The sequence below is a fragment of the Trachypithecus francoisi genome, unplaced genomic scaffold (genome assembly GCF_009764315.1).
Source record: "Trachypithecus francoisi isolate TF-2019V2 unplaced genomic scaffold, Tfra_2.0 Lachesis_group0, whole genome shotgun sequence".
Classification (NCBI taxonomy): Eukaryota; Metazoa; Chordata; class Mammalia; order Primates; family Cercopithecidae; genus Trachypithecus; species Trachypithecus francoisi.
The window spans coordinates 56,469,798-56,494,529 of record NW_022681453.1 but is presented as its reverse complement, the minus strand read 5'-3'; the positions used below and the strand labels follow the sequence as shown (position 1 = coordinate 56,494,529).

The following is a 24,732-nucleotide window of genomic DNA, read 5'->3' as shown; positions in this document are numbered from 1 at the left end:
GAGTGCAATGGTGCAGTCACAGCTCACTGCAACCTCCACCTCCTGGGTTCAAGCGATTCTCCTGTCTCAGCCTCCCGAGTAGCTGGGACTACAGGCATCTGCCACCATGCCCAGCTAATTTTTGTAACTTTAGTAGAGATGGGGTTTCACCATATTGGTCAGGATGGTCTTGAACTCCTGACCTCAGGTGATCCACCTGCCTCGGCCTCCCAAAGTGCTGGGATTACAGGCGTGAGCCACTGCGCCCAGCCATACCATGTGGTTTATGTTAATAATGAACAATCTCAGGTCCTTGTCACCTGAGCTGTGTCTAGCTATAACCTCTCTGCCTTCACTGTAACAAGAGGTTGGTTGAAATGATTTCTGAGGTCCTTTCTAGTTCTGTGAGTCTGATGATCATTCTCATGTTATAACACTGAAGATGCACTTTTTTGCATTTTGGCATACTGTAATTTATTTAAATGTACATTGTGAAATACTTAACCCTCCTGAAGTGCCTTTACCTGCCATGATACCTTCTCTGTGGGTCTCCCCTTTAAGACTGCTTATCTTTGGAACTACAGGCATCAACTGGGCCTTAGTTAAAGTGTAGTACAACCAAAATGTGGATTCCCATGCCATCTGAAAGAATGAACTAGACCTACATTACTGATATTGTGGAAAAGTTTCCAAGATGAGGCAAAAACACAAATTTCAAAACAGTATACAATATAACAATATTGAGAGCTTTTGTTTTGTTCTGTTTTGTTTTAGAGATAGGGTCTCACTCTGTCACCCAGGCTGGAGTGCAGTGGTGTGATCATGGCTCACTGCAGCCAAGACCCCTTGGGCTCAAGCAATCCTCCCACCTCAGCCTCCCAAGTAGCTGGGACTACAGGTACACACCACCACATCTGGCTAATTTTTGTATTTTTTGTAGAGATGGAGTCTTGTCATGTTGCCCAGGCTGGTCTTGAAGTCCCCGGGCTCAAGTGGTCCACCTGCCTCAGCCTCCCAAAGTGCTGGAATTATAGGTGTGAGCCACCATACTCAGCCAATATTGAGCTTTTAAAAAACCTAACATACCATTAGTTTTCTCCAGAAAGTAGAATATGGTGGGTGGAAAAATGTTACGTGAGAAAGAAGGGGTATTACTTTTTTTGTGAACATTTTTATGGAATTGCTTAAAATTATTTTATTTATTTATTTATTTAGAGACAGGGTCCCACTTTGTTGCCCAGGCTAGAGCACAGTGGGATGATCTTGGCTCAATGCAGCCTCGAGCCTCAAGTGATCCTCCCATCTCAAGCCACCTGAGTAACTGGGACTACAGGCATGCACCACCACACCTAGCTAAAAATTATTTTTAAATTGGACACCCCATCTACCCTGATGTGATTATTGCACATTGTATGCCTGTATCAAAATATCCCATGTAGGCTGGGCGCAGTTGTTCACGCCTGTAATCCCAGCACTTTGGGAGGCTGAGGCAGGAGGATCATCTGAGGTCAGGAGTTTGAGACCAGCCTGGCCAACATGGTGAAACCCCATCTCTATTAAAAGTACAAAAATGGGCCGGGCGCGGTGGCTCAAGCCTGTAATCCCAGCACTTTGGGAGGCCGAGACGGGCGGATCACGAGGTCAGGAGATCGAGACCATCCTGGCTAACACGGTGAAACCCCGTCTCTACTAAAAATACAAAAACTAGCCGGGCGAGGTGGCGGGCGCCTGTAGTCCCAGATACTCGGGAGGCTGAGGCAGGAGAATGGCGTAAACCCAGGAGGCGGAGCTTGCAGTGAGCTGAGATCCGGCCACTGCACTCCAGTCCGGGCGACAGAGTGAGACTCCGCCTCAAAAAAAAAAAAAAAAAAAAAAAAAAAAAGTACAAAAATGAGGCCAGGCGTGGTGGCTCAAGCCTGTAATCCCAGCACTTTGGGAGGCCGAGACGGGTGGATCACGAGGTCAGGAGATCGAGACCATCCTGGCTAACACAGTGAACCCCGTCTCTACTAAAAAAATACAAAAAACTAGCCGGGCGAGGTGGCAGGCGCCTGTAGTCCCAGCTACTCGGGAGGCTGAGGCAGGAGAATGGCGTGAACCTGGGAGGCGGAGCTTGCAGTGAGCTGAGATCCGGCCACTGCACTCCAGCCCGGGCGACAGAGCGAGGCTCCGTCTCAAAAAAAAAAAAAAAAAAAAAAGTACAAAAATTAGCTGGTGTGGTGGCAGACACCTGTAATCCCAGTTACTCAGGAGGCCGAGGCAGGAGAATCACTTGAACCCAGGAGGCAGAGACTGCAGTGAGCCAAGATCACACCATTGCACTCCAGTCTGGGTGACAAGAGTGAGACTCTGTCTCAAAAAAAAAAAAAAGAAAAGAAAAAAAAGAAAAGTCCCATATACCCCTTAAATATATTAAATTTATTATGTACCCACAAAAATAAAAAATTTAAAAAATTATTTTAAAATTGAAAAATTATATACCGCATATAATAAAATGCACAGCTTGATGATTTTTCACAAATGGAGTACTCCCATATTATTAACACCCAGATAATGAGTCACAACAGCCCTGGACCTGAGAAACCACCTCTGTCCTCTCCCAGTCAGTATCTCCCTCCTGTAACCACTGTGCTTATTTCTAACAGGGCTGTTAACTTTTAAAAAAAATCCCCAGAACATTCTGGATGTTATTTTTCTTACAAGCAAAATTACTTTTACAATATAAAATGTCAAAATAAAATAGCCTTAAATTAAGGATTTATTTATGCAGTAACAAATGATTTAACCAATTCTGGGAACACAAAAATAAAGGTCAGTCTCCAATTCCAAGAAGCTCACAGACTAACAGGAGAAACAAAACTAAATGATTAAATAACAGTTCTAGGCTGGGTGCAGTGGCTCATGCCTGTAATTCCAGCACTTTGGGAGGCTGAGGCAGGCAGATCACTTGAGGTCAGGAGTTCGAGTCCAGCCTGGCCAACATGGTGAAACCCCCATCTCTACCAAAAAACACAACAATTAGCTGGGTGTAGTGGCGTGCGTCTGTAGTCCCAGCTACTTGGGGAGGCTGAAGGGGGAGAATCACTTGAACCTGGGGGTGGAGGTTGCAGTGAGCCAAGATCGTGCCACTGCACTCCAGCCTGGGTGACAGAGTGAGACCCTGTCTCTAAACAAATAAATAACAGAGTTCTGACAGAAATATGAATTCAGCACTGCCACTGCAAGGGAAGACTGGGGGAAGCTGAGAAAGATTTCACAGAAAAGTGAGGCTTTAAAGGATGAATAGGAGCTGGCAGTTATCAGTTACCACAAACAATGGAAATAAACAAATAGAAACTAGCTCTTTAAGAAACAGTCTATGGGAAGGCCTGGCTACTGGTTAATCCTATCTGGTTTGGCTTCTGAAGCCATCAGTCAGGATGACATCACCACTGATCAGGTTCCTCGGGGCGGTGTGCGTTTGCCAGGTGTATAATGAGGAAAAGGAAGTCTCCGGAAACCTCCCCTGGCATCCCAGGAGGCAAAAGCTATGCACTGCGCAGAGGCTGGGAAGGCTTTAATTAAATTCAACCACTGTGAGAAATACATCTACAGCTTCAGTGTGCCCCAGTGCTGCCCTCTCTGCCAGCAGGACCTGGGCTCGAGGAAGCTGGAGGACGCACCTGTTAGCATCGCTAATCCATTTACTAATGGACATCAAGAAAAATGTTCATTCCACCTCAGACCAACTCAGGGAACATTTCTTAGGTACAGTTTTTAAAGTGTTAAATTGCATTGTGCAAACTTTTCCTTCTGTTTTAGTCACTAAAATTTCCTTAATATATAATGTGTGAGGTTTGGTGGACAATTTTTTCAGCTTTGGCCTTAAATCCTGAGATGCAGGCCTACTGGCTTCAAAAAATTGATGGTGTGCCTATGTTCCTGCAGTGATAAGTGCAAGAATATATGTGGAATATATGAGGAGCAAACCTGCTCATATGATTTTCAGAGAGAAAAACATTGCTCAGAGGCTAACCGGGAAAATGACCCAGCAGCTAATATCTAAATAATACCTTTACTGCCAGTTAATTTGTAGTTTCAGTGACAAACAGGTATAATATACCGGGCCTGATGAACTGGCACTTACAGACTATTTTGTACGAAGGCAAATTAAATTGAAGACTAGAACTGACCTATTTCCATTGTAGACACCACGTGGCTTTAAGAACAAATTCAGTTCTCTCTTGCTGAGAGTGCTGGTATAAACAAAAAGGATGAATTAGAAAGCAAAAGAAAGGATTATACTTCTTTTTTTTTTTTTTCTGAGACGGAGTTTCGATCTTGTTGCCCAGGCTGGAATGCTATGGTGTCTCAGTTTACTGCAATCTCTACCTCCTGGGTTCAAGTGATTCTCTCGCTTCAGGCTCCCGAGTAGCTGGGACTACAGGCGCTCGCCACCATGCCTGGCTAATTTTTGCATTTTTAGTAGAGATGGGTTTCACCATGTTGACCAGGCTGGTCTCAAACTCCTGACCCCAGGTGATCCACCCGCCACAGCCTCCCAGAGTGCTGAGATTACAGGCATCAGTCACTGTGCCCAGCCAGGTTTATATTTTATTGTCCCCGTGGAGTTTACCAATAGGATTAGGATCAGCCCAGAGTAGGCCAGGATTTAGGAGAGCATGGGTCGTAGAATGTTGGTGTATGCCTTAGGAAACATGTTCAGCTCCTGTGTATCATTAGTCTAATGCTCCCTAGAGTTCACCCTCCTCACTTTCCTGTCCCCTCAAAAGTGCTGGTTTCAAATAAGAAAACAGGAGTTGACTACTCACCTTCCTGCCTACTGACTTCCTTAATCAAGTTCCTTCTGGTCCCTATGAGGATGAAATGAACCAACATATGTAAAAGGTTTTGGTCATCCTGTTAGGTGCTGAACAGACAGCATCCGTGGACCTTGCTCAGGGAGGCAGCCAACGCAGAGAGGGCATTACAGGCTGGGGCATCAAAAAGCCCCTGATGCCTATCCTGGTTTTTCTAACCAGCTCCAGGTATCTCTGGTTCCTTATCTGTAAAACAAAGACTAATTTTTTTTTTTTTTTTTTGAGACAGGGTCTTCCTCTGTTGCCCAGGGTGGAGTGCAGTGGTGCAATCTCAGATCACTGCCACCTCATCCTTCCGGGTTCAAGCAATTCTTGTGTCTCAGTCATCCGAGTAGCTGGGATTACAGGTGCCCTCCACCACACCCAGCTAATTTTTGTATTTTTAGTACAGACGAGGTTTCACAATGTTGTCCTGGCTGGTCTTGAACTCCTGGTCTCATATGACCTGCCCACCTCAGCATCCTAAAGTGCTGGGATTACAGGCTTGAGGCATCACGCCTGGACTAATTTTTAATCTTAAAAATTAAATTTCAATAAAAATATTGAAGATGATGATCCTGGCACCTATTATTCTGTTTCCTGGTGGCAACTTCACAGCCCTGAACAGCAGGTATAGCTAGAACTGGGTTTGTCTCAAGGAAATGTTCTGCTAATAACAGGGAAGGCTATTTGGACTTAACACAAATGGCAAGCACATAGTAGGTTTAGCAACAGGGCATATAAGCCTGTCCCAAGCTTCAATTGTTTCACCCACAAGCTCCTTCCCATCCTGTTCTTTTCATGTTCACTTCAGACCCTAACAACAAAGCCTGGTAGAACCATCATTTGATCCTAATCAGAATCATGAAGCCCAAACTGTTTTGGGGTTTTTGTTTTGTTTTTGAGAATCAGGGTCTCTTTGTCACTGAGGCTGGAGTGCAGTGGTACAATCATAGCTCACTGCGGCCTTGAATTCCTGGGCTCAAGTGATCCTCCCAACTCAGCCTCCCAAGTAGCTGGGACTACAGGCAAGAGTCACCATGCCTGGCTCTCCCCCACTTGTATTTTTGTTTTTGAGACAGTCTTACTCTGTCACCCAGGCTGGAGTGCAGTGGCACAATCTCCGCTTACTGCAACCTCCACCTCACGAGTTCAAGCAATTCTCATGCCTCAGCCTCCCAAGTAGCTGGGATTACAGGCACGTGCCACCCTGCCCAGCTAAGTTTTGTATTTTTAGTAGAAACTGGTTTTCACATGTTGGCTAGGCTGGTCTTGAACTCCTGGCCTCAAGAGATCCTCCCATCTCAGCCTTCCAAAGTGCTAGGATTACAGGCGTGAGCCATTGCACTCAGCTGGCTCTATTTACTTTCTTAGACAAAGAGTCTCGCTCTATCGCCCAGGGTGGAGTGCAGTGGTGCGATCTTGACTCACTGCAATCTCCACCTCCCGGGTTCAAGCGATTCTTGTGCCTCAGCCTCCTGAGTAGCCGGAATCACAGATGCACACTGACACGCCCCGCTAATTTTTGTATTTTTAGTAGAGATGGGGTCACGCCATGTTGGCCAGGCTGGTCTCAAACTCCTGGTTCCAAGTGATCCGCCCACCTTGGCCTCCCAAAGTGCTGGAATTATAGGTTTGAGCCACTGTGCTCGGGCTCCTCCTACTTTAAATGAAAATTCTTCATGCCAAACACATGCAAACCAGAAAAAAAACAAACCTTGTTTCTTTCAGGGAGTATGATGGAAGGTCTGATCTTCATGTTGGAATAACTAACACAAATGGTAAGTGCAGTTTTGTAGCTTAAAAAACCCCCACTACCCAGTAAAAGGAAAGCAGTATTTGTGGAGATTTGATTATGGCAACATCTAATGAGTGATTCCATTGTTCACTGGGTTCTTTCTACTGCACCATGAGGTGGGCATTGCCCCCAAATGAGAAATATTTGACTTTATGGCAAATTATTACCAACAATATGAAATATTTGAAAGCTAATGTTTTCTCAGTGAAGAGCCTCACAAACCTGTACATTTTTTATTGATTTTTAAAAGAAATAGATGTCCAGTGAGATTGACTTGCCCAAGACCTCATATCTTGTGTCCAAACCAGAATTTGGAACCAGACTCTCTGACTTCCAATCCTGTGCTCAGCTGACTACCACTGGGTCCCCACATTCTAGGGACTTCAGGAGTAAAGCAGGATGTGGTGGGGCCTGCAGTGTTTTTTTTTTTTTTTTCAAGGAAAGTGAAGATTAAACAAAACTGTTCCTTTGGCCACCTATAGCTCTAAGGGCAGTGTGTGCAACCCTTCAACCAGAAGCTTTCTTGTCTGCAGGAAAAGGGCCTGGATGGAGCCACCTGTAGGATATGTAGCCTGGATATGGTGAGGCAGGTGAGGCACCTAGCCAGGCCTCACAGGTGAGGTCTAATAACAGCCTTTCCTTACCCACTGAGGCAAGAGAAAGTGACACTGATCAGAAATCCAGAACGGTTCTGAACTTAGTTACCCACAAGAACAGTCATACTTACCACTCATCTTTAGCAGGTGGAAATTTATTCTTGATTTAGGGAGACAGGATTGACCCATTGGTAAATACAGAACTTCAATAAAAATATCGGAGATGATGATCCTGGTGGCTATTATTGTCTCTGTTTCCTGGGGGCAACTTCACAGCCCTCAACAGCAGGTAGAGCTAGAACTGGGTTTCTCTCAAGGAAATGACTGCTGGTAACAGGGAAGGCTACATAAACCCCTCCCTGACTCTAGGCAAATCTAAATCTCCTTAGGCGGAAGAAAGATTCTAGAACCTCCACCCTGGATTTATATTATGTCAAGTTACCACATGGCTACTGTCATTTTCTGATGTCCCTTTTTCACAGAGGTTTGTGTCTCCTTGAGGCTCCACATGATTTTGGTTTTGATTTGCAGGGGTTGTGTATAATTACAGTGCACATGGTGTCCAGCGAGATGGAGCAGGGTGGGAACAGAGCATAAGCATCCCATTACTGCAGCCCCACATGTATGGAATGATGGAGCAATGGGACAAGTACCTGGAAGACTTCTCCACCTCGGGAACCTGGCTGCCTCACAGGTACACGACTGCAAATGCTGCACCCTAGCTGGCACTCACATGCTATGCAAGTGGGATCCCCGTGTGGCCTCAGCTCACACAGGACTCAGCAGCATTTAGCTTCACTTTGAGCTGATACAGAGATATTAACATCGCTAACAGAATTTAAACAGGGGTTGAACTACTCTAGGTTTTCTGCAGTTGGGTCAGCACACACATATAACAAAATTACAGCATTTTAAGAGCTGAAAGGACTAGAATCTGTATTCAGTTATTTCAGTTGTGTGACAAGGTATTTTTACACACACATAGCAAGTCACGATATATTTCTTTAAAACAAAAATTAAAAAAAACAATATTCAGGCTGGGTACGGTGGCTGTCACCTGTATTCCTAGCACTCTGGGAGACTGAGGCAGGTGGATCACCTGAGGTCAGAAGTTCGAGACCAGCCTGGACAACATGGTAAAACCCTGTCTCTATTAAAAATACAAAAATTAGCCAGGCATGGTGGCGGACATCTGTAGTCCCTACTTGGGAGGCTTGGGCAGGAGAATCACTTGAACCCAGGAGGCGGAGGTTGCAGTGAGCCGAGATCACGCCTTTGCACTCCAGCCTAGGCAACAGAGTGAGACTCCGTCTCAAAAAAAGAAAAACAAAACAGAACAAAAAAAAACAATGTTCAAAATGTAAAAGCTTCTTTTTTGTAATTTTAGCAATTTCAAGTTAATTTCTCACTCTCAACATTTTATAAGATGTATAGCATATTTGTGGATTTATTTTGAGGTTTCCTTTGAAATAAGTTTAGATACTATGGAATATCATAAAACTCATATGGAATTCCATCTCTGAAATCTAGAAGTTCAGTAAGTTCCCCAAATTGGTAGTTAACTTGCAACTGAGTAACCACTCTGAACATCTGGGTGAGTCTATGCCAATCTGCAGCAAGCAGGTGCCCAGAGACCAAGCATCCCCCAGAATTACATGAAGCCCAAAACAGTCTGGGCTTCATGATTCTGATTCGGATCAAATGAAGGTTCTGCCAGGCTTTGTAGTTAGGGTCTGAAGTGAACATGAAAAGAATAGGATGGGAAGGAGCTTGTAGGTGAAACATTATAATTGAAGCTTGGGACAGGCTTATATACCCTATTGCTAAACCTCCTATGCGCCCAGGCTGGAGTACAGTGGTGCGATCTTGGCTTACTGCAACCTCTGCCTCCTGGGTTCCAACAATTCTCCTGCCTCAGCCTCCCAAGTAGCTGGGACCACAGTCGTGCACCACCATGCCCAGCTAACTTTTGTATTTTTTGTAGAGACAGGGTTTCACCTTGTTGGTCAGGCCAGTTTTCAACTCCTGAGCTCAAGTGATCCTCACACTTTGGCCTCCCAAAGTGCTGGGATTATAGGTGTGAGTCACTGCACCTGGCCTGAAGTGCGCATCTTGAAGCTTCTTAACCACATGAAGCAGCAGAGGCCTTGCTTGCTGAGGCACCTGATGGGTAGCTTCATGGACTGTCCCTGAGCAGCCTTTTCTTCTCAACACCCTTGTTCTCTTCCATAAGGTACGAAGAAGACCACCACAACTGCTACACTTACACACTCACGTTCATTAACTGCGTTCTGATGGCAGAAGGTAGACAGCAACTGGACAAGAGTGAATTTACGGAGAAGTACGTAGTCCCGCGGACAAGGCTGGCGTCCAAGTTCATTACACTCTACCGGGAGATACAGAAGCATGGCTTCTATGTCACTGACTGTCCCCAGCACGAGGCACAACCCCCTGAGGGTGGTGGATTGTGCTGAGAGCTATGTTAAGTGCAGCCCGGGCGTTGGGGTAAGGTGGTTGCTACCTTTAATCAGTACTATGGATTTCTAAATGCATTTAACTGTGGTTAATAAAAACGTGTATGGGCCAGGTGTGGTGGCTCACGCCTGTAATCCCAGCACTTTGGGAGGCTGAGGCGGGTGGGTCACCCGAGGTCGGGAGATTGAGACCAGTGTGACCAACATGGAGAAACCCCGCCTCCACTAAAAATACAAAATTAGCCGGACATGGTGGTACATGCCTATAATCTCTGCTACTAGGGAGGCTGAAGCAAGAGAATCGCTTGAACCCGGGAGGTGGAGGTTGCGATGGGTTAAGATCATGCCATTGCACTCCAGTCTGGCAAGAGTGAAACTCCACCTCAAAAAAAAAAATAAATAAAAAATAAAAACGTGTATGGCTTCCCTTCAAGCATATGTCAGCTTACTACATCGTAAGACTTTATAAAATAAAAATTGCCCCAGGTTTTAAAAATTATGTTATTAAAACAAAATTATTTTCTTATCAGTGAGGTTTTTAAACTAAGAATCCATTTACAGCATAAAGTGGCAGCACATTTTATTCACATAGCAATGAAAATTATTCCTATAAATGAATGTGAGCTGAACAAATTCACCTTTCAATGTGGATGCAGAAAGTGGGGATGTGAAGACAGCAAGGTGGGTGAAACACAAGTTATGAAGTAATGAATACCTTCCCCTCGTGGTTTTAACTTTAAAAGCACATGCTAAGGGCCGGGTGCAGTGGCTCATGCCCGTACTCTCAGCACTTTGGGAGGCCGAGGCGGGCAGATCACGAGGTCAGGAGTTTGAGACCAGCCTGGCGAACATGGTGAAACCCCATCTCTACTGAAAATACAAAAATTAGCTAGGCGTGGTGGTGAGTGCCTGTAATCCCAGCTACTCGGGAGGTTGAGGCACGAGATTCGCTTAAACCCAGGAGGCAGAGGTTGCAGTGAGCCAAGATTGCAGCACGGGAATCCAGCCTGGACGACAGAACAAAACTACATCTCAAGAAAAAAGAAAAAAAAAAAAAAAAAGCCCACGGTAAGCTCATGATAGTGAACAACAGTAAAACAAAACCAAAACTCCTCAGAATCTAAATCAGGAAATGGTCACTCCTTTTAAATGAGCTCTTCAAAGTCTATTTGCACAAACGAGCCCAGCAACGCCTCAAATCAGTAGAATTCCAGCCTGTGTCCATTTCATTTTGCCTGACCCAACACATGGAGGTTCCGGGGTTGGGTTTGTGCCACAAAGCACTTCCTCTGCCCACTGAAAAGGCAGAGTTCAGAAAGGACACGAAGAGAAGGCTATCTTCTTTCTGATACCTTCACAGGAGGATGCTGGGGAAACTGGGATGAGAAACTGTAAAGAAATGATGTGACTTTTAACAAGTATGTTGGAGTTTATGTACTGAAAGAATCATTGAACTTCAAAAGGCCAACAGGCAAAACATTCCCAAATTTCTCTTTGGAAACTTCTTCCAGAACTCGGTTGTTTTTGACCAAATGTGATGAATGTGATGTACTACTTCACTTAATCCCCAGTCTTGGTACCAACTGATGTCTAATTTCCAAAAATCAAACTCATCTTAAAGGTATCAATAACTGCCTCGTGTTAAAATAACTTAGGGGAAAGCCATTACACCAAGATGGATCCAACACCCAGTTCCATATTAAACTAAACGAAACTTAAGCTCAGCCAATCCTAAATGGCCAACTGAACATTAGTTACACAATCAGATACTTGCCACTGGGATAACCTAAATAAGACAACTGCTCAAACTTTAACCAACCAACTTCTCTCCTGTGCCTCCTCACACACCCTCTAAAAGCCTCCCTTCACACCCTTCCTCAGGAGCCCAAACCACTTCGGTTTTGGTGCAGCTTGATTCACGAATGGCTGTCTGCTCAAATAAACTTAAACGTGCTTTATCCTTTAACATTAGTAATAAAGATACTCAGAAAACTTGCTACAGATCCTTAAAGCTTGTTTCCAAAGAGGCATTTAGTCCCTTTCAGCACAGTTAACTTCAGTGGGAAAGAATGCACGGCAAAGCAACATTTGCATTTACAAGCTCAGGTACTTTCCTTCAAATACAAAACTGCCCACCCAGAATTTGATATCATTTTAAGCAGAACTATGACTGGTATTCCATGGTGTTCAAGAAGTCAACAAAACCCCAGAGGGTAAAGATGAAAGAATTCCAATCTGCCCTCATTTCTTCACATTTTATACTAGGATTCAGCTTCTCTAGTCTAATTCTTTACTCAGTAGTAGTAGTAACAGCAGCTGCAGTTAATGAGTATTCATAAAGGACTCCACATAAGAAACACTTATTCTTCCTTGTCAATCCTCAAGACCATCCTCTGAGGGGGGTCCTAACATTATGCTTCTTTTATAGATGAAAAGGGAAATTGAGGAAATGACCTGTCCAAAGCCATACAGTCGCAAAACTGGGGTTCAAACCAGGGTTTGACCACAAAAGCTGTGCCCGTAACCCCGGGGCCACACTGCAGTGGTCAAGAGGACAACCCAGCAAATGGAAAGGGGCCAGCTGTACCCAGTACGTGCAGAAACTGGGTCAATACTTTGCCATCATTAGAGAAGAAAAAGGAAATAATCAGGATTTGCTTTTATCAACATTCAAACACAAAGGCGGTAAACAATGAAAGTCAGCTAAAATAATTAAATACCTATTTCATGCTAATTTCCCTTAGGGGCTGTAGCTCTTTTCATTTATTTATTTTCTTGGAGACAGGGTCTTTCTCTGTTGCCCAGGCTGGAGTCCGGAGGCACAATCATGGCTTACTGCAGCCTCAACCTCCTGGGCTCAGGCAATTTCCCCACCTCAGCCTTCCCAGTGGCTGGGACTACAGGTGCATGCTACCACGCCCAGGTAATTTTTTAAATTATTTGTAAAGACAGGGTCTCACTATGTTGCCCAGGCTGTTCTCAAGTGATCCTCCCACTTAAGCCTCCCAAAGTGCTGGGATTCTCACCCCTTAATTTTCAAGAAGAGCTTTAGATGGTCCCCATTCTCTATTTTAGGGGGTGCTCTCCAACCTGGAGGTGACATTGGCAAGAGCTGGCCTCATATTTCTTCTCTCTCACTTCATTCAGCAGGCTACGAATTCCTTTTTTTTTTTTTTTTCTTGAGATGGAGTTTTGCTCTTGTTGCCCAGGCTATAGTTAGTGGTGTGATCTCGGCTTACTGCAACCTCCACCTCCCAGGTTCAAGCGATTCTTCCTGAGTAGCTGTGATTACAGGCGCCTGCCACCACATCTGGCTAATTTTTTGTATTTTTAGTAGAGATGGGGTTTCACCATGGTGGCCATGCTGGCTTTTGAACTCCTGGCCTCAAGCAATCCACCTGTCTCAGCCTCCCAAAGTGCTAGGATTACAGGCATGAGCCACCGCGCCTGGCCCCCTCCTCTTAATAAGACCACATACCAATCTATAGGTTTTGCCCCTAATAAAGGAAATCAGTTACTGATTTACACCAACAGATGGCAATGTTGCTCAGTTCGTAGAATTATGAACTGAGACTCCTTCGATTAAGTTTCCTTTATCATATCAGCTAAATGCTAACTGAAGCGGCAGGGAGACTCAGCACTGAGAGCAACTCTGTTCCCCAGATGAAATCTCAAGTTTCTTCCCAGCACCTCCCGAGATGTGCTTCTTCACGCCATTGTTCAGCACTCCCCGGAGCACACATCTGGGACTCGATCAATGTTCATGGGATGACCACCGGGATCCTTTTCACAGTAAGTGCCGAAGTGTTTCCTGTCTGAAAGACTAAAATGATCTATACAAAGGTAATTTTCCAAAGCCTCTACAGCATGCATGAATTACTCCTAGAACCAGGAAAACCTACCAACCACTATTAAAAAAAAACAAAAAACAAAAAACAAAATAAAAACCTCACAATGGCTGCATCTAGGTCCCTGCTACAGTATTGCCTCTCCTCCCAGTCTCCTCAGTGTTTTGACTACTTTACCTCCAGCTATTTTTCTATCGCCTCCTTCCCCTCCACTGCCTCACCTACCAGGGCATAAAATAGGCTTTTCCCTTCCTAGTGAAAATAAGGATGGCAATGCTTACATTTTGTCTGAAAGGGGAAAAGTACACCTACTGTGTGCCAGACCCTTTTGTATGTCATCTCATTTCATTTAGTCTGCAAAGCAAACTCAGGAGGTGGTAATTATCCTCATTTTACTGTTGAGGAAACCAAGGCTCAGAGTGATCGAGCAACATTCCTTTAGGTTACCACTGTTTTCCCAGTGGTGGTTTGAAATGTGGACTCAAATTTTCTGATTCTACTTTAGCAGAATGTGCCATTTAAAAGTTAGGAAAATCCCAGCACTGTGGGAGGCCAAGGCAGGCAGATCACCTGAGGTCAGGAGTTCCAGACCAGTCTGGCCAACATGGTGAAACCCTGTCTCTACTAAAAATACAAAAAGTAGCCGGGCAGGGTGGCGGGCACCTGTAATTCCAGCTACTCGGGAGGCTGAGGCAGGAGAATCTCTTGAACTCGGGAGGTGGAAGTTGCAGTGAGCCAAGATCTCACCACTGCACTCTAGCCTGGGCAACAAGAGCAAAACTCCGTCTCTCACACACACACACACAAAGTTAGGAAGAACGTTTGCCTTTGAAATACTGTTTGTAAAAATATAAGACTCTAAAAATTTTAAATGACAGAAACTTTTCACTTAAAAGAGATCATACTTGAAATAAAAATATTGCCTCCTAGTTTAACCATTTTACAAATATGATTTTTACATCATGTAAAAAGCATCCCTATATTTCACAAAATTAGATAGACTCAAATTTTCCAGTTTTAAGATCAACTTTAGAAATGGGCCTCGGCTATAGTGTTAGGGGAGTTAACATTCATGGGATGATTATTCAAGTCTGTAATGAGATTTAAAAAATTCAGTTCAGTTAGTAAAATCATACATGGGAGATGGGTGGTGGGAGGAGAGAAAATTTCTTTCTTTTTAATCCAAGTACTTCTCCACAAGGGTGAAAATAAGAACCACATTCAAGTTAATAGAATTTTTTTTCTTCTCTTTTTTGAGACGGAGTCTGGCTCTGTCGCCCAGGCTGGAGTGCAGTGGCCGGATCTCCGCTCACTGCAAGCTCCGCCTCCCGGGTTTACGCCATTCTCCTGCCTCAGCCTCCCGAGTAGCTGGGACTACAGGTGCCCGCCACTTCGCCCGGGTAGTTTTTTGTATTTTTTAGTAGAGACGGGGTTCACTGTGTTAGCCAGGATGGTCTCGATCTCCTGACCTCGTGATCCACCCGTCTCGGCCTCCCAAAGTGCTGGGATTACAGGCTTGAGCCACCGCGCCTGGCCAGAATTTTTTTTTTCTTAAAAAAATTATCAATTTAAAGTTATCAATAAGTAACAATGAAACTTCAGGTTTTTTTTTTTTTTTTTTTTTTTTGGATGGAGTCTCACTCTGTCCCCCGTGATCTGGGCTCACTGCAACCTCCACCTCCCAGGTTCAAGTGATTCTCCTGCCTCAGCCTCTTAAGAAGCTGGGATTACAGGCGCCACCACCACGCCCAGCTAATTTTTTTTTTTTTTTGTATTTTTAACAGAGACAGGGTTTTCACCATGTTGGCCAGGCTGATCTCGAACTCCTGACCTGAAGTGATCCACCTACCCTGGCCTCCCAAAGCGCTGGGATTCCAGTGCTTTTTGAGCTCTCCTTTACCCACACAACCACATGATTAGGTAAACAACATTAGCTACATGCTAGAAATAAGAAAACTGAAGTTATCAAGGGCAAGTAAATTGCCCAGGGCACACTACCACAGGGAAGCAGAACTGAGATTTGAAGCGTTCCTTTCTAGAAGGTTCATTTCACTACCCAGTTTTCAGAATTCTCTCTGGGGAATTAAAAGCCAAGCGCCACACACTGCACCAAGGTTCTTACCCTTAGATCCATAGGTGGTCGTCATGGAATCTTTCTGATGCTGTTTTCAAAATCACAGGCGCAACCAGTAAGTAAGGGCGCCTCAGGCTGCACCCCATCCCTGAGGTAGAGGACTGTGTGGGAGCACAAAGCTGGCCCTGCCTGATGTGGTGGGTGGCCTTCCTTGTTCACCACCAGCACCACCACCAGACAACAGGGCTCTATTTCTCACTGCATGTAATTTTTAGGATAGTGCCATTTCAGCTGAGACACTGATCTCAGGTCCAGTCCTCCGTGTGCATGACTGGTAGTGATGCACACCTGCCAACATCTCTGAGCCTCAAACATCCCTCTGTGGGTCCCTCCACCTGAATTCACAAGGCTGCCGCAGGGATAAATACACAAGAATCTGTCCCATCACAACTCCCACTCTCCAAATGTTTGCTATCATGGTTTGCCAATTTGGATAGCCAATACCCCATATTGGCTATCCAAATTAAATATAACAAACATGTAAGGGCTTGCAGCAAAATCATTCAAGTAGTGTCTGAACCAGTTAAGAAAATATAGCTCAGGCTACTACCTTAGCTGGTCACCCTCTACCACCAAAAAGCAAGTATTTCCCCTTCCCATTCCCCCCTCCTCTTTTTTTTTTTTTTTTTGAGACAGGGCCTTGCTCTATCACTCAGGCTGGAGTGCAGTGGCATGATCTCCGCTCACTGCAACCTCTGCCTCCTGGGCTCAAACGATCCTCCCACCTTAGCCTCCTGAGTAGCTGGGATTACAGGCATGTGCTACGATGCTTGGCTAATTTTTGTTAGTAGAGAGGAGGTTTCACCATGTTGCTCAGGCTGGTCTCAAACTCCTGGGCTCAAGCGATCCATGGGCCTTGGCCTCCCAAGTGCTGGGATAACAGGTATGGGCCACCATGCCCAGCCACCCATCTCCCTTCTCTTGCCACCAAATGCCCTTAGGTAACTTAAGTCTTCATGACTTTCTCACCAATTACAAAAAGGCTTTATTATATTTTGCTAAATGTTAATTGCTTTCAGTATGTCTCCAAACATTATTTCACCACTCATTCTTACAACAAGTTCAGTGAAGATAAGCTTATCTAATATTGTACAATATTGTTGTGTTCTGTAACACTCTTTTGGGAACAGCTTAGATGTAGGTAACAAGAGATGCCTGTGTATGAAAGTACTTCATAAACTGTACTGTATAAATGTAAACTACTACCATTTTCAGGTAAAATCAGAGAATAAATGTCTCTGTTGCTGGAAGTGTCCTCTCAGGACTCATCTAGTCCAACCTCCGCAGTGACTGGATGAGGGCTCAGACTGAGGCCACAGGCACGAGGCTCGGGATCGGAGAGTTAGAGGCCAACGCAAGGGCAGAATCTGCAGTCCTAGCACAGCGATCTTTCTCCTCCCGTGTAATTTATCTTTAAAAACACTGATAGTTTTCTGGTGCTGGGAGCACCATGTCCTTTAAAACTTATAAATTAATGGATGATTACAACAAAAAGAACTTTTTACCTAGCCCTCAATAAATAGTTGTTGATGTAATTGGAAATTTGAGGTTGAACTGTTAAAGATCGTCTTGGTCACTCCTCTCTCGTGAAGAAACCCATCGACTCAGAATCACCTCCTGCAACCAATCAAAAAAAAGACCATTTCTTAAAACAGAAATGTAAGACCATTCCGGGTAGCTGACACCACAGCTACATTTCACAAAGAGCTGTCTATATAATGATGATACTGTTCCCATCTTGATAACAGAAACATCTGGAGAAAATGAATGGAACAATATAAACCTTACAAGCATATAGTATCTACTTTCACCAGGCAAAGATTTTAAAGTTAAGCTTGCCTCTGCTGTGGTATTCTACCAGCACATTTCAGGAACAGGTGGGCTGGATGAAAGCTACGATTTTACATTAGAGCTAGGTCTGTGATGGCATTGCTGTAACTGGGCCAGCTACTGAGAAGGGAGAAATGAGGCTGATGAGCATTTTATGAAAAACTAGCCTAGTGGAGACAAGTGGGACCAACTGAAGGGAGGAGGTGCTGGGGCCCTGGAGACCACAGGTCTGCAGGGGGCAGGGTGGTGTGAAAAGAAGAAAGGGTGATGAGTACAAGAGAGGATGACAACAGTGACATACTGGATGTGGGGAGGAGCCAATGGCAACATCAAGGCTCTACACACAGAGGGAGGGAATGCAGAAACACGGACACACACTAGACGACTCAGGAAGACCAGAGAGAAACCAGCCAAGATGACAGGAGGCACCTCGGTTCAATACAGAAGCCCAGAAGCAGGAGAGAGTCAACAGGGACACCTCTGGTCTCTGGGAATGAGACCTGTGAGAGGTCCTGGCCTGACCAGGGGGTCACAGGCCATCTGTGAGAGAGCAGTTTCAGCTGAGTGATGCAGACATCACAGGTAAAAAAGTGGGGAATCAAGGAATAGTGGAAGTCAGCATAGATTTTGTGTCCAGTGCTTCAGTGGGGAAAAGGTGAGAGACTTACAGAGCCTGCCTGAGAAGGCTTTGTTACCAAGGCAAGACTGTATTCATGTATTTTCTTGGGACCACATGTTCCAGATACACTATGATGCACAGAATCTTTGGGATGACATGAATTTCTCTGAGTTTACCCACCTGAACTTTAATTCTTTTCATACATTCTGGTGACTCCATTTCCTTATCAGTCATAGTTGAGGGTTTAATCAAATAGCACAGCATAAGTTCCTATTGAGAAATGAAAAACCACTTCTGTATCCTACAAAATAATAGTACAAATTTGGATGTATCAGCAAGAAATGCAGGTGGTATCCAGTCCCTCTCACTGTGCACTCCAAGTGGAAACTCACAGACACATCAGTTTCCTCCTGGGGACATCATAACTGGGATTTACATTCTAAGTACCTGCCATTTAGTAATCACTGAACATGGTAAAAGTTATAAGCAGATACATTCATTATAAACACAGCATTAAGAATACTAAATATAGTAAGTCCTCACTTAATGTCCTTGATAGGTTCTTCGACACGGACTTTAAGTGAAACGACATTGATATGGTTTGGCTATGTCCCCAACCAAATCTCATCTTGAACTGTAGATTAGATTATGGGGGACGGTCCCCATGCTGTTCTTGTGATGGTGAGTTCTCATGAGATCTGATGGTTTTGTAAGGGGCTTCCTCCTTCCCTCATCCTCTCATTCTTGTTCCTGCCACCCTTTGAAGAGGTGCCTTCCACCATGATTTTAAGTTTCCTGAGGCCTCCCCCCACCATGTGGAACTAGGAACTGTGAGTCAATTAAACTTCTTTTCTTTATAAATTACCCAGTCTCAAGTATTTCTTTATAGCAGCATGAGAATGGACTAACACAGATGTACAGCAGGTCTTCAAATAAACTTCGACGTTGTGTTCTTATGATGAGAAGAAATTGTTTTTGTTATATGGTATTCGCCTGAAGTTGCAGTTTCCAAGAACATATCAACAATGTTAAGTGAGGACAATTAACAATGTTAAGTGAGGACATATTAAGTATATGCTACAAGTCCCCTAAAATGGGCATAAAAATACTAGAAACAGTATAGGCTCCCTAATTTTCTACAGGACCAAGCTAAAGCCTAGGCAACCTAACCTGCTCTAAAGGGCAGTCATCTCCAGCCCTGCAAGACCCTCCGGCTTCAGCCCCACCTCACCTCCAGCAGCACGAGGATGAAATTAGAGGGTATGTACAATTTGTTCTCAGCCAGCAAATCACTGAGTAATGAAAACACACACAGCTTTCTTTCTTGATAGTCCTTGTGTAAGCTGAGTTCCTCCTATCTCTGATGGCAACAGGAAAGATATAGTGAAACACAAGCCAGGGAGCCAGAGAGCTGTGGGTTTGGATCCCGAGTCTGCACATGAGCCGTGTGATCTTGGATTACTCACTCAACAGCTCCAACCTTAGTTTCTCATCCTCGGGATGAGGATAACAACAGGGTGGGAAAGTGCTTAGCAATAAATATCAAGTCCCTTCCTCTCTAAGAGATCTGCAAACTTTCAATGTTTTGGCTCCTTTGTGAATATGTGTATGAGTGAATGTTAAATGGCAGTATAAAACAGGCCACATAGCAACGAAACCCCTGGGAAGAGAGGCAGTGCCTACTCAGATCAGATCACCATGGGAAACCTCAAAGCTCAGTCACTGGAGCTCAGCAGCAGTTGGGAGGGAGGGGACAATAAAATGTAACGTGAGGGGAGGACAACTTCTAGCGCAACAAGGGAAGGGTACAAATGACCCCTGCCAGCATGTCACTGGCAGGAATGTTATGAAGTTTCTACAGGTAACTTTTTTGATTCTACTACATGTAAGAAAAAAAAAATTGCACCATTTAAGTGACACTCCAATGGCAAAGCTGATGTTGTGTTACCTTAGAGACATTAACGGAAACTCTGCTCAAGGCAGCCAGGGACTTCCAACTGAAAGGCCTGCGGAGACAGCCTTCAAAATGGTCATCAACTAGCTCGATAATGACAGAATAACTGGAAAACGCAGAAAAAGCATTTTAAAAGTAAGCATGAAATAAACCTGTTTTAAAAGATTATTATTTGTGCTACCAAGAACAAAGATACAGAAAATAAAATTTACATCATCTGATTCTAAATTCCCCTAAACTGCTATTGAGAAAATATTAATGAAAAATTCATACTTTAAGTTACAAACTTTCAGGCTGATTCCAACACTTACTTACAGCAAAAAACAAACAAGTATTTTTCCCAATGCGAAAGTTCTAAATTCACACAACTGTTTAGACACTAACTGATGTTTGTTTTGTTTTGTTTTTGAGACGGAGTCTCGCTCTGTCGCCTAGGCTGGAGTGCAGTGGTGCGATCTTGGCTCACAGAAACCTCCACCTCCCAGGTTCAAGCAATTCTCCACCTCAGCCTCCTGAGTAGCTGAGATTACAGGTGCCCGCCACCACACCCAGCTAATTTTTTTTGTGTTTTTAGTAGAGACGGGGTTTCACTATCTTGGCCAGATTGGTCTTGAACTCCTGACCTCATGATCCATCCATCTTGGCCTCCCAAAGTGCTGAGATTACAGGTGTGAGCCACTGCACCCAGCCTAACTGATGTTAAGATGAACAATTATGGCACAGATTAACTCACTGTTTAACACTAGAACATATAGTATCATAAACTATATATCATCCTATATATAGTATAATGACATTAGTGTGTAAGGCATGAACATATAGCATCTATTCCTATCAGGCCAGGAAGAACATGACTTTTGTTCCTATGGCACCAAAAAATTAAATTAGAGGCCAGAAATTTCTTGTGTCCCTTTAACCCATCAATTTATTTAAAAATCACTCCAAACCTTGCATGGTAAAATGGAGGGCCTTTCCGATACAGTACTGCAAAGAAGAAAGAAAAAAAAGAAGTATAACCACTCAAAATAACGAGAGAGGAATAAGACTCAATAAAAAGCTTGCTTTATTAATTTTTTTCTTTTCCAAAAGGAGGCAAATATTCAATTACCTATATGTAGATAGATAATGTGCAATATGCCTTGGGGTCTATTTTTTCAGATAGGGTCTTGCTCTGTCACCCACGCTGGAGTGCAGTGGCATGATCATGGCTCACTGCAGACTTGACCTCTTGGGCTCAAGCAATCTTCCTCAGCCTCCTGAGTTGCCAAGACTATAGGCGTGCACCACTACACCCAGCTAACTAAAAAAAATTTTTTTTTTAGCAACAGCATCCCCCTATGTTGCCCAGGCTGGTCTTAAATTCCAGTGCTTCAGTGATCGTCCTGCCTCAGCATCCCAAAGTGCTGCGATTACAGGTGTGAGCTATCACACCCAGCCCCTGTCATCTATTTTTAAAATCCAAACTTATTTTCCTGAAACAAAGTGCAATTAATAAAGAAATCTGTTGCCAAGAGCCTAACACCTCATCCCACCCTACAAATAAATTCCAAAGTCAAAGTACAGGCAATCTTGCCTTGCTTCCTGTCTTACACTCTCCAGAGAGTGTGAATCATACTGAGTGTAAAATTCATAGATGTGGATCAATATTTTGTTATTTATTTCAGATCAATGTAATGCAAAGTGTCTCACTCGCTACTCTGGCCAGCTACTGTGACAGGGGTTGGTAAAAGAGAAGAATAAGACTCATGCCTATTTCAAAGAAATTCAAAGTCAAGTGATAGAAGTCATAACCATACATTCCATTCAAGTATCAGTTTGCTCCACTATTGAGGACCTGAAGGAGATGGGGGAATTCAGTCTGTGGAGGTCGAGAGCCACTCAGTGAAGGAGCCTGGGGCCAGGGACTCTGCCACATAGACTCTGGAATCTGGCAGGGAACCCTTCAGAGGCATATGGTCTGTGGCAGGTACTGGCTAACTGTTCACCAAATCCACTTCTCTCTCCCCCAGGGACATGGCCAGACCACAGCTCTCATTCTCCTGTGCAGTTAGGTATGGCCAAGTGTTGTGTGACACTTCCAGGCTGACCCGTAAAACCCTCCCTTATACAAACCCTCTCTGTGTGTGTCTCTTTCTTTCTGAGGGTGACTTTTTTTTTTAAACTTTTTTTTTTTTTTGAGACAGAGTCTCGCTCTGTCGCCCAGGCTGGAGTGCAGTGGCGCACGGTCTCTGCTCACTGCAAGCTCCGCCTCCCGGGTTTATGCCATTCTCCTGCCTCACCCTCCCAAGTAGCTGGGACTACAGGTGCCCACCACCACGCCCAGCTAATTTTTTGTATTTTTCTTAGTAGAGACGGGGTTTCACCACGTTAGCCAGGATGGTCTTGATCTCCTGACCTTATGATCCGCCCGCCTGGGCCTCCCAGTGCTGGGATTACAGAAGTGAGCCACTGCGCCCGGCCTGAAGGTGACTTTGGAAGCTGTGTGCTGAAGACTGGGAGGCCACCAGGAAGCAGTTCCTAAAACATTTTTTGGAGTTGAATGGGCCGCCAATCAGAGACAGCCATGTTGGATTTCACATGAACAAAAATGAACTCTATTGTTAAGCCCCCGAGACTTGGGGTTTATATGCAATTACAGCTATGGGAATTGCCATAACGAACACAATTACATCTGTAAGCTGTTAGCTGTCCTCTGTGCTAAAACCAGCACAGGAAAGTTCAAGGAAAAGTTTTGTTTCCCTTGAGGAATGGATAGAATTTTCCTTTTTGGACAGATTAATCCTGTAATCATGTTTCTCTTTGGCTCAGGAAGCTCAGAGTCAAATTTGCAGCATGACTTTAGTAACCATATAGGACCCCAAGGGCGACACAGCAACCCTTCACTTAGTCTTGTTTCGCATCTACATTTTCCATGGTCACATTTCCTGTCTGTATTTCCTATTTAAGTTGTATTTAAAGCACTCAGCAAGTCAGCTCAAATTCACCGTGGCACAAATGTAAGTAAATATCCAAACATGTAATTCTCAACTTTTTGAGATGGAGTGTACTGGAAAGAAACCATGTACTGAAATGAAAGTGAACTCAGGAGTTTTGTTCCCTGCCCAATCTTCGCTCCTCAAGTTGTGTGCCTTTAAGCAAGTTATTAACTTCTCTGAGCCTTGGTTTCCAAAATCCTAAAATGAAGACATCGGGGAAATTGAGATCTTTTCTAGTCCTCAAATGCCATTACCTGTAATCAAACACACATCATTAATCCAATATGCACCTGGAGCATTACAGAGCTTGAAAGTAGCTCACACCCACAAGGCAAGTAATTTCTGACGACAGACTCCGACACAGCACAGCTTAGTTTAAGCAAGAACACTGATAGTAGACGGACCCAAGGTTAAGTCAGCAGTGCCAAGACCATGGGACAACTCTGCATGTCAATTTCGTTATAAAAAATGGGGGTTATGCTGAAGGCAGAAGTATTAGCACAGTGTATGACATAAAGTAAGTATCACAGTTACCTATGCTAGTAACAATTACAGTCTGTGTGGATTAATGACGAGGATGCATTCTAAGATATGAGTCCTTACGCAATTTCACTGTTGTGTAAACATGGTAGAGTGTACTTACACAAACCTAGATGGTACAGCCCACCACACACATAGGCTATGTGGTATCACTTATTGCTTCTAGGCTACAAACCTGTTCAGCATGTGACTGTGCTGAATCTGTAGACAATTACAACACAATGTTTAAGTATCTGTGTATCTAAACATAGAAATGGTACAGTAAAAATACGATATAAAAGCTAAAACCCGTACACCTGTATAGGGGACTTACGAATGCAGCCCGCAGGTCTCCGATTTGCTCTGGGTGGGTGAGTGAATGTGAAGGTCTAGGTCAGTACTGTGTGCTAATGAACACTTTATAAACACTGTACACTTAACCTGCACTAAAGTTATTTAAATTTTTTTCTTTCTGTCTTTAGTTTTTTTTTTTTTTAATACATATATAGAGACATGGTCTACCTATGTTACCCAGGCTGGTCTTGAACTACTGGGCTCAAAGGATCCTCTTGCCTTGTCCTTCCAAAGTGCTGGGATTACAAGGGTGAGCCGCCACGCCTGGTCTCTTTTTTCAATAATAAATTAACCTGGCTGGGTGTAGGTCAACAAACAATGAACCATGATGGGTATGACCGTGGTCCCATTAGATTATAACAGAGCTGAAAAATCCCTATCACCTAATGACATCGTAGCCATCGTGCTGTCGTAGTGCAACGCATTATTTGCATGTTTGTGGTGATGCTGGTGTGAACAAACCTACTGCACTGCCATTTGTATAAAAGTTATCTGACCGGCCAGGCATGGTGGCTCACGCCTGTAATCCCAGCACTTTGGGAGGCCAAGGCAGGTGGATCACGAGGTCAGGAGATTGAGATCATCCTGGCTAATGTGGTGAAACCCCGTCTCTACTAAAAAATAATAAAAAATTAGCCAGGTGTGGTGGCGGGCGCCTGTAGTCCCAGCTACTCCGGAGGCTGAGGCAGGAGAACGGTGTGAACCCAGGAGGTGGAGCTTGCAGTGAGCAGAGATTGTGCCACTGCACTCCAGCCCAGACGACAGAGCGAGATTCCGTCTACCAAAAAAAAAAATAAGTGATTTGACCAAAATG

The 24,732-nt window shown here is 44.2% G+C and overlaps 2 protein-coding genes across 12 annotated transcripts in view; one reads left to right on the top strand and one right to left on the bottom strand.

Moving 5' to 3' along the window:
• Positions 1-3,473: 3,473 nt before the first annotated feature.
• MKRN2OS (MKRN2 opposite strand) lies at positions 3,474-10,077 on the top strand. 3 transcript variants are annotated; one of them, XM_033210721.1, is made up of 4 exons: positions 3,474-3,726; positions 6,549-6,598; positions 7,762-7,905; positions 9,445-10,077. In XM_033210721.1, exons 3-4 carry the CDS (start codon positions 7,832-7,834, stop codon positions 9,683-9,685), a joined length of 315 nt encoding a protein of 104 aa, XP_033066612.1. In that variant the 5' UTR covers positions 3,474-3,726; positions 6,549-6,598; positions 7,762-7,831; the 3' UTR covers positions 9,686-10,077. The 3 variants fall into 3 exon arrangements, with proteins under 3 accessions (XP_033066612.1, XP_033066611.1, XP_033066613.1); XM_033210720.1 differs by having other exon boundaries at positions 3,480-3,726; positions 7,743-7,905; XM_033210722.1 differs by lacking the exon at positions 6,549-6,598 and having other exon boundaries at positions 3,669-3,726; positions 7,743-7,905.
• Positions 10,078-16,624: 6,547 nt separating this feature from the next.
• Positions 16,625-24,732, bottom strand: part of TSEN2 (tRNA splicing endonuclease subunit 2) — a 49,009-nt gene continuing 40,901 nt past the window's right edge. For 5 of the 9 annotated variants that reach the window (XM_033210714.1, XM_033210717.1, XM_033210715.1 and 2 more), the window contains 4 exons: positions 21,018-21,054; positions 20,065-20,176; positions 18,297-18,386; positions 16,625-17,284 (listed from right to left, as the gene is read on the bottom strand). In XM_033210714.1, the coding sequence (XP_033066605.1) occupies positions 17,225-17,284; positions 18,297-18,386; positions 20,065-20,176; positions 21,018-21,054 (299 nt within the window). In that variant the 3' untranslated portion in view covers positions 16,625-17,224. Of the gene's footprint in view, positions 17,285-18,296; positions 18,418-20,064; positions 20,177-21,017; positions 21,055-22,431; positions 23,787-24,732 lie in introns of those variants that run through there. The other 4 variants (XR_004437020.1, XR_004437021.1, XR_004437023.1 and 1 more) reach the window with 4 other exon arrangements.

Coding starts and splice junctions, on each gene's coding strand:
- MKRN2OS (XM_033210720.1), top strand. CDS start 3,509: ATGCACTGCGCAGAGGCTGGGAAGGCTTTAATTAAATTCAACCACTGT. Junction 6,599..7,742: donor TGGAATAACTAACACAAATG/GTAAGTGCAGTT, acceptor TTTGATTTGCAG/GGGTTGTGTATAATTACAGT. Junction 7,906..9,444: donor GGAACCTGGCTGCCTCACAG/GTACACGACTGC, acceptor CTCTTCCATAAG/GTACGAAGAAGACCACCACA.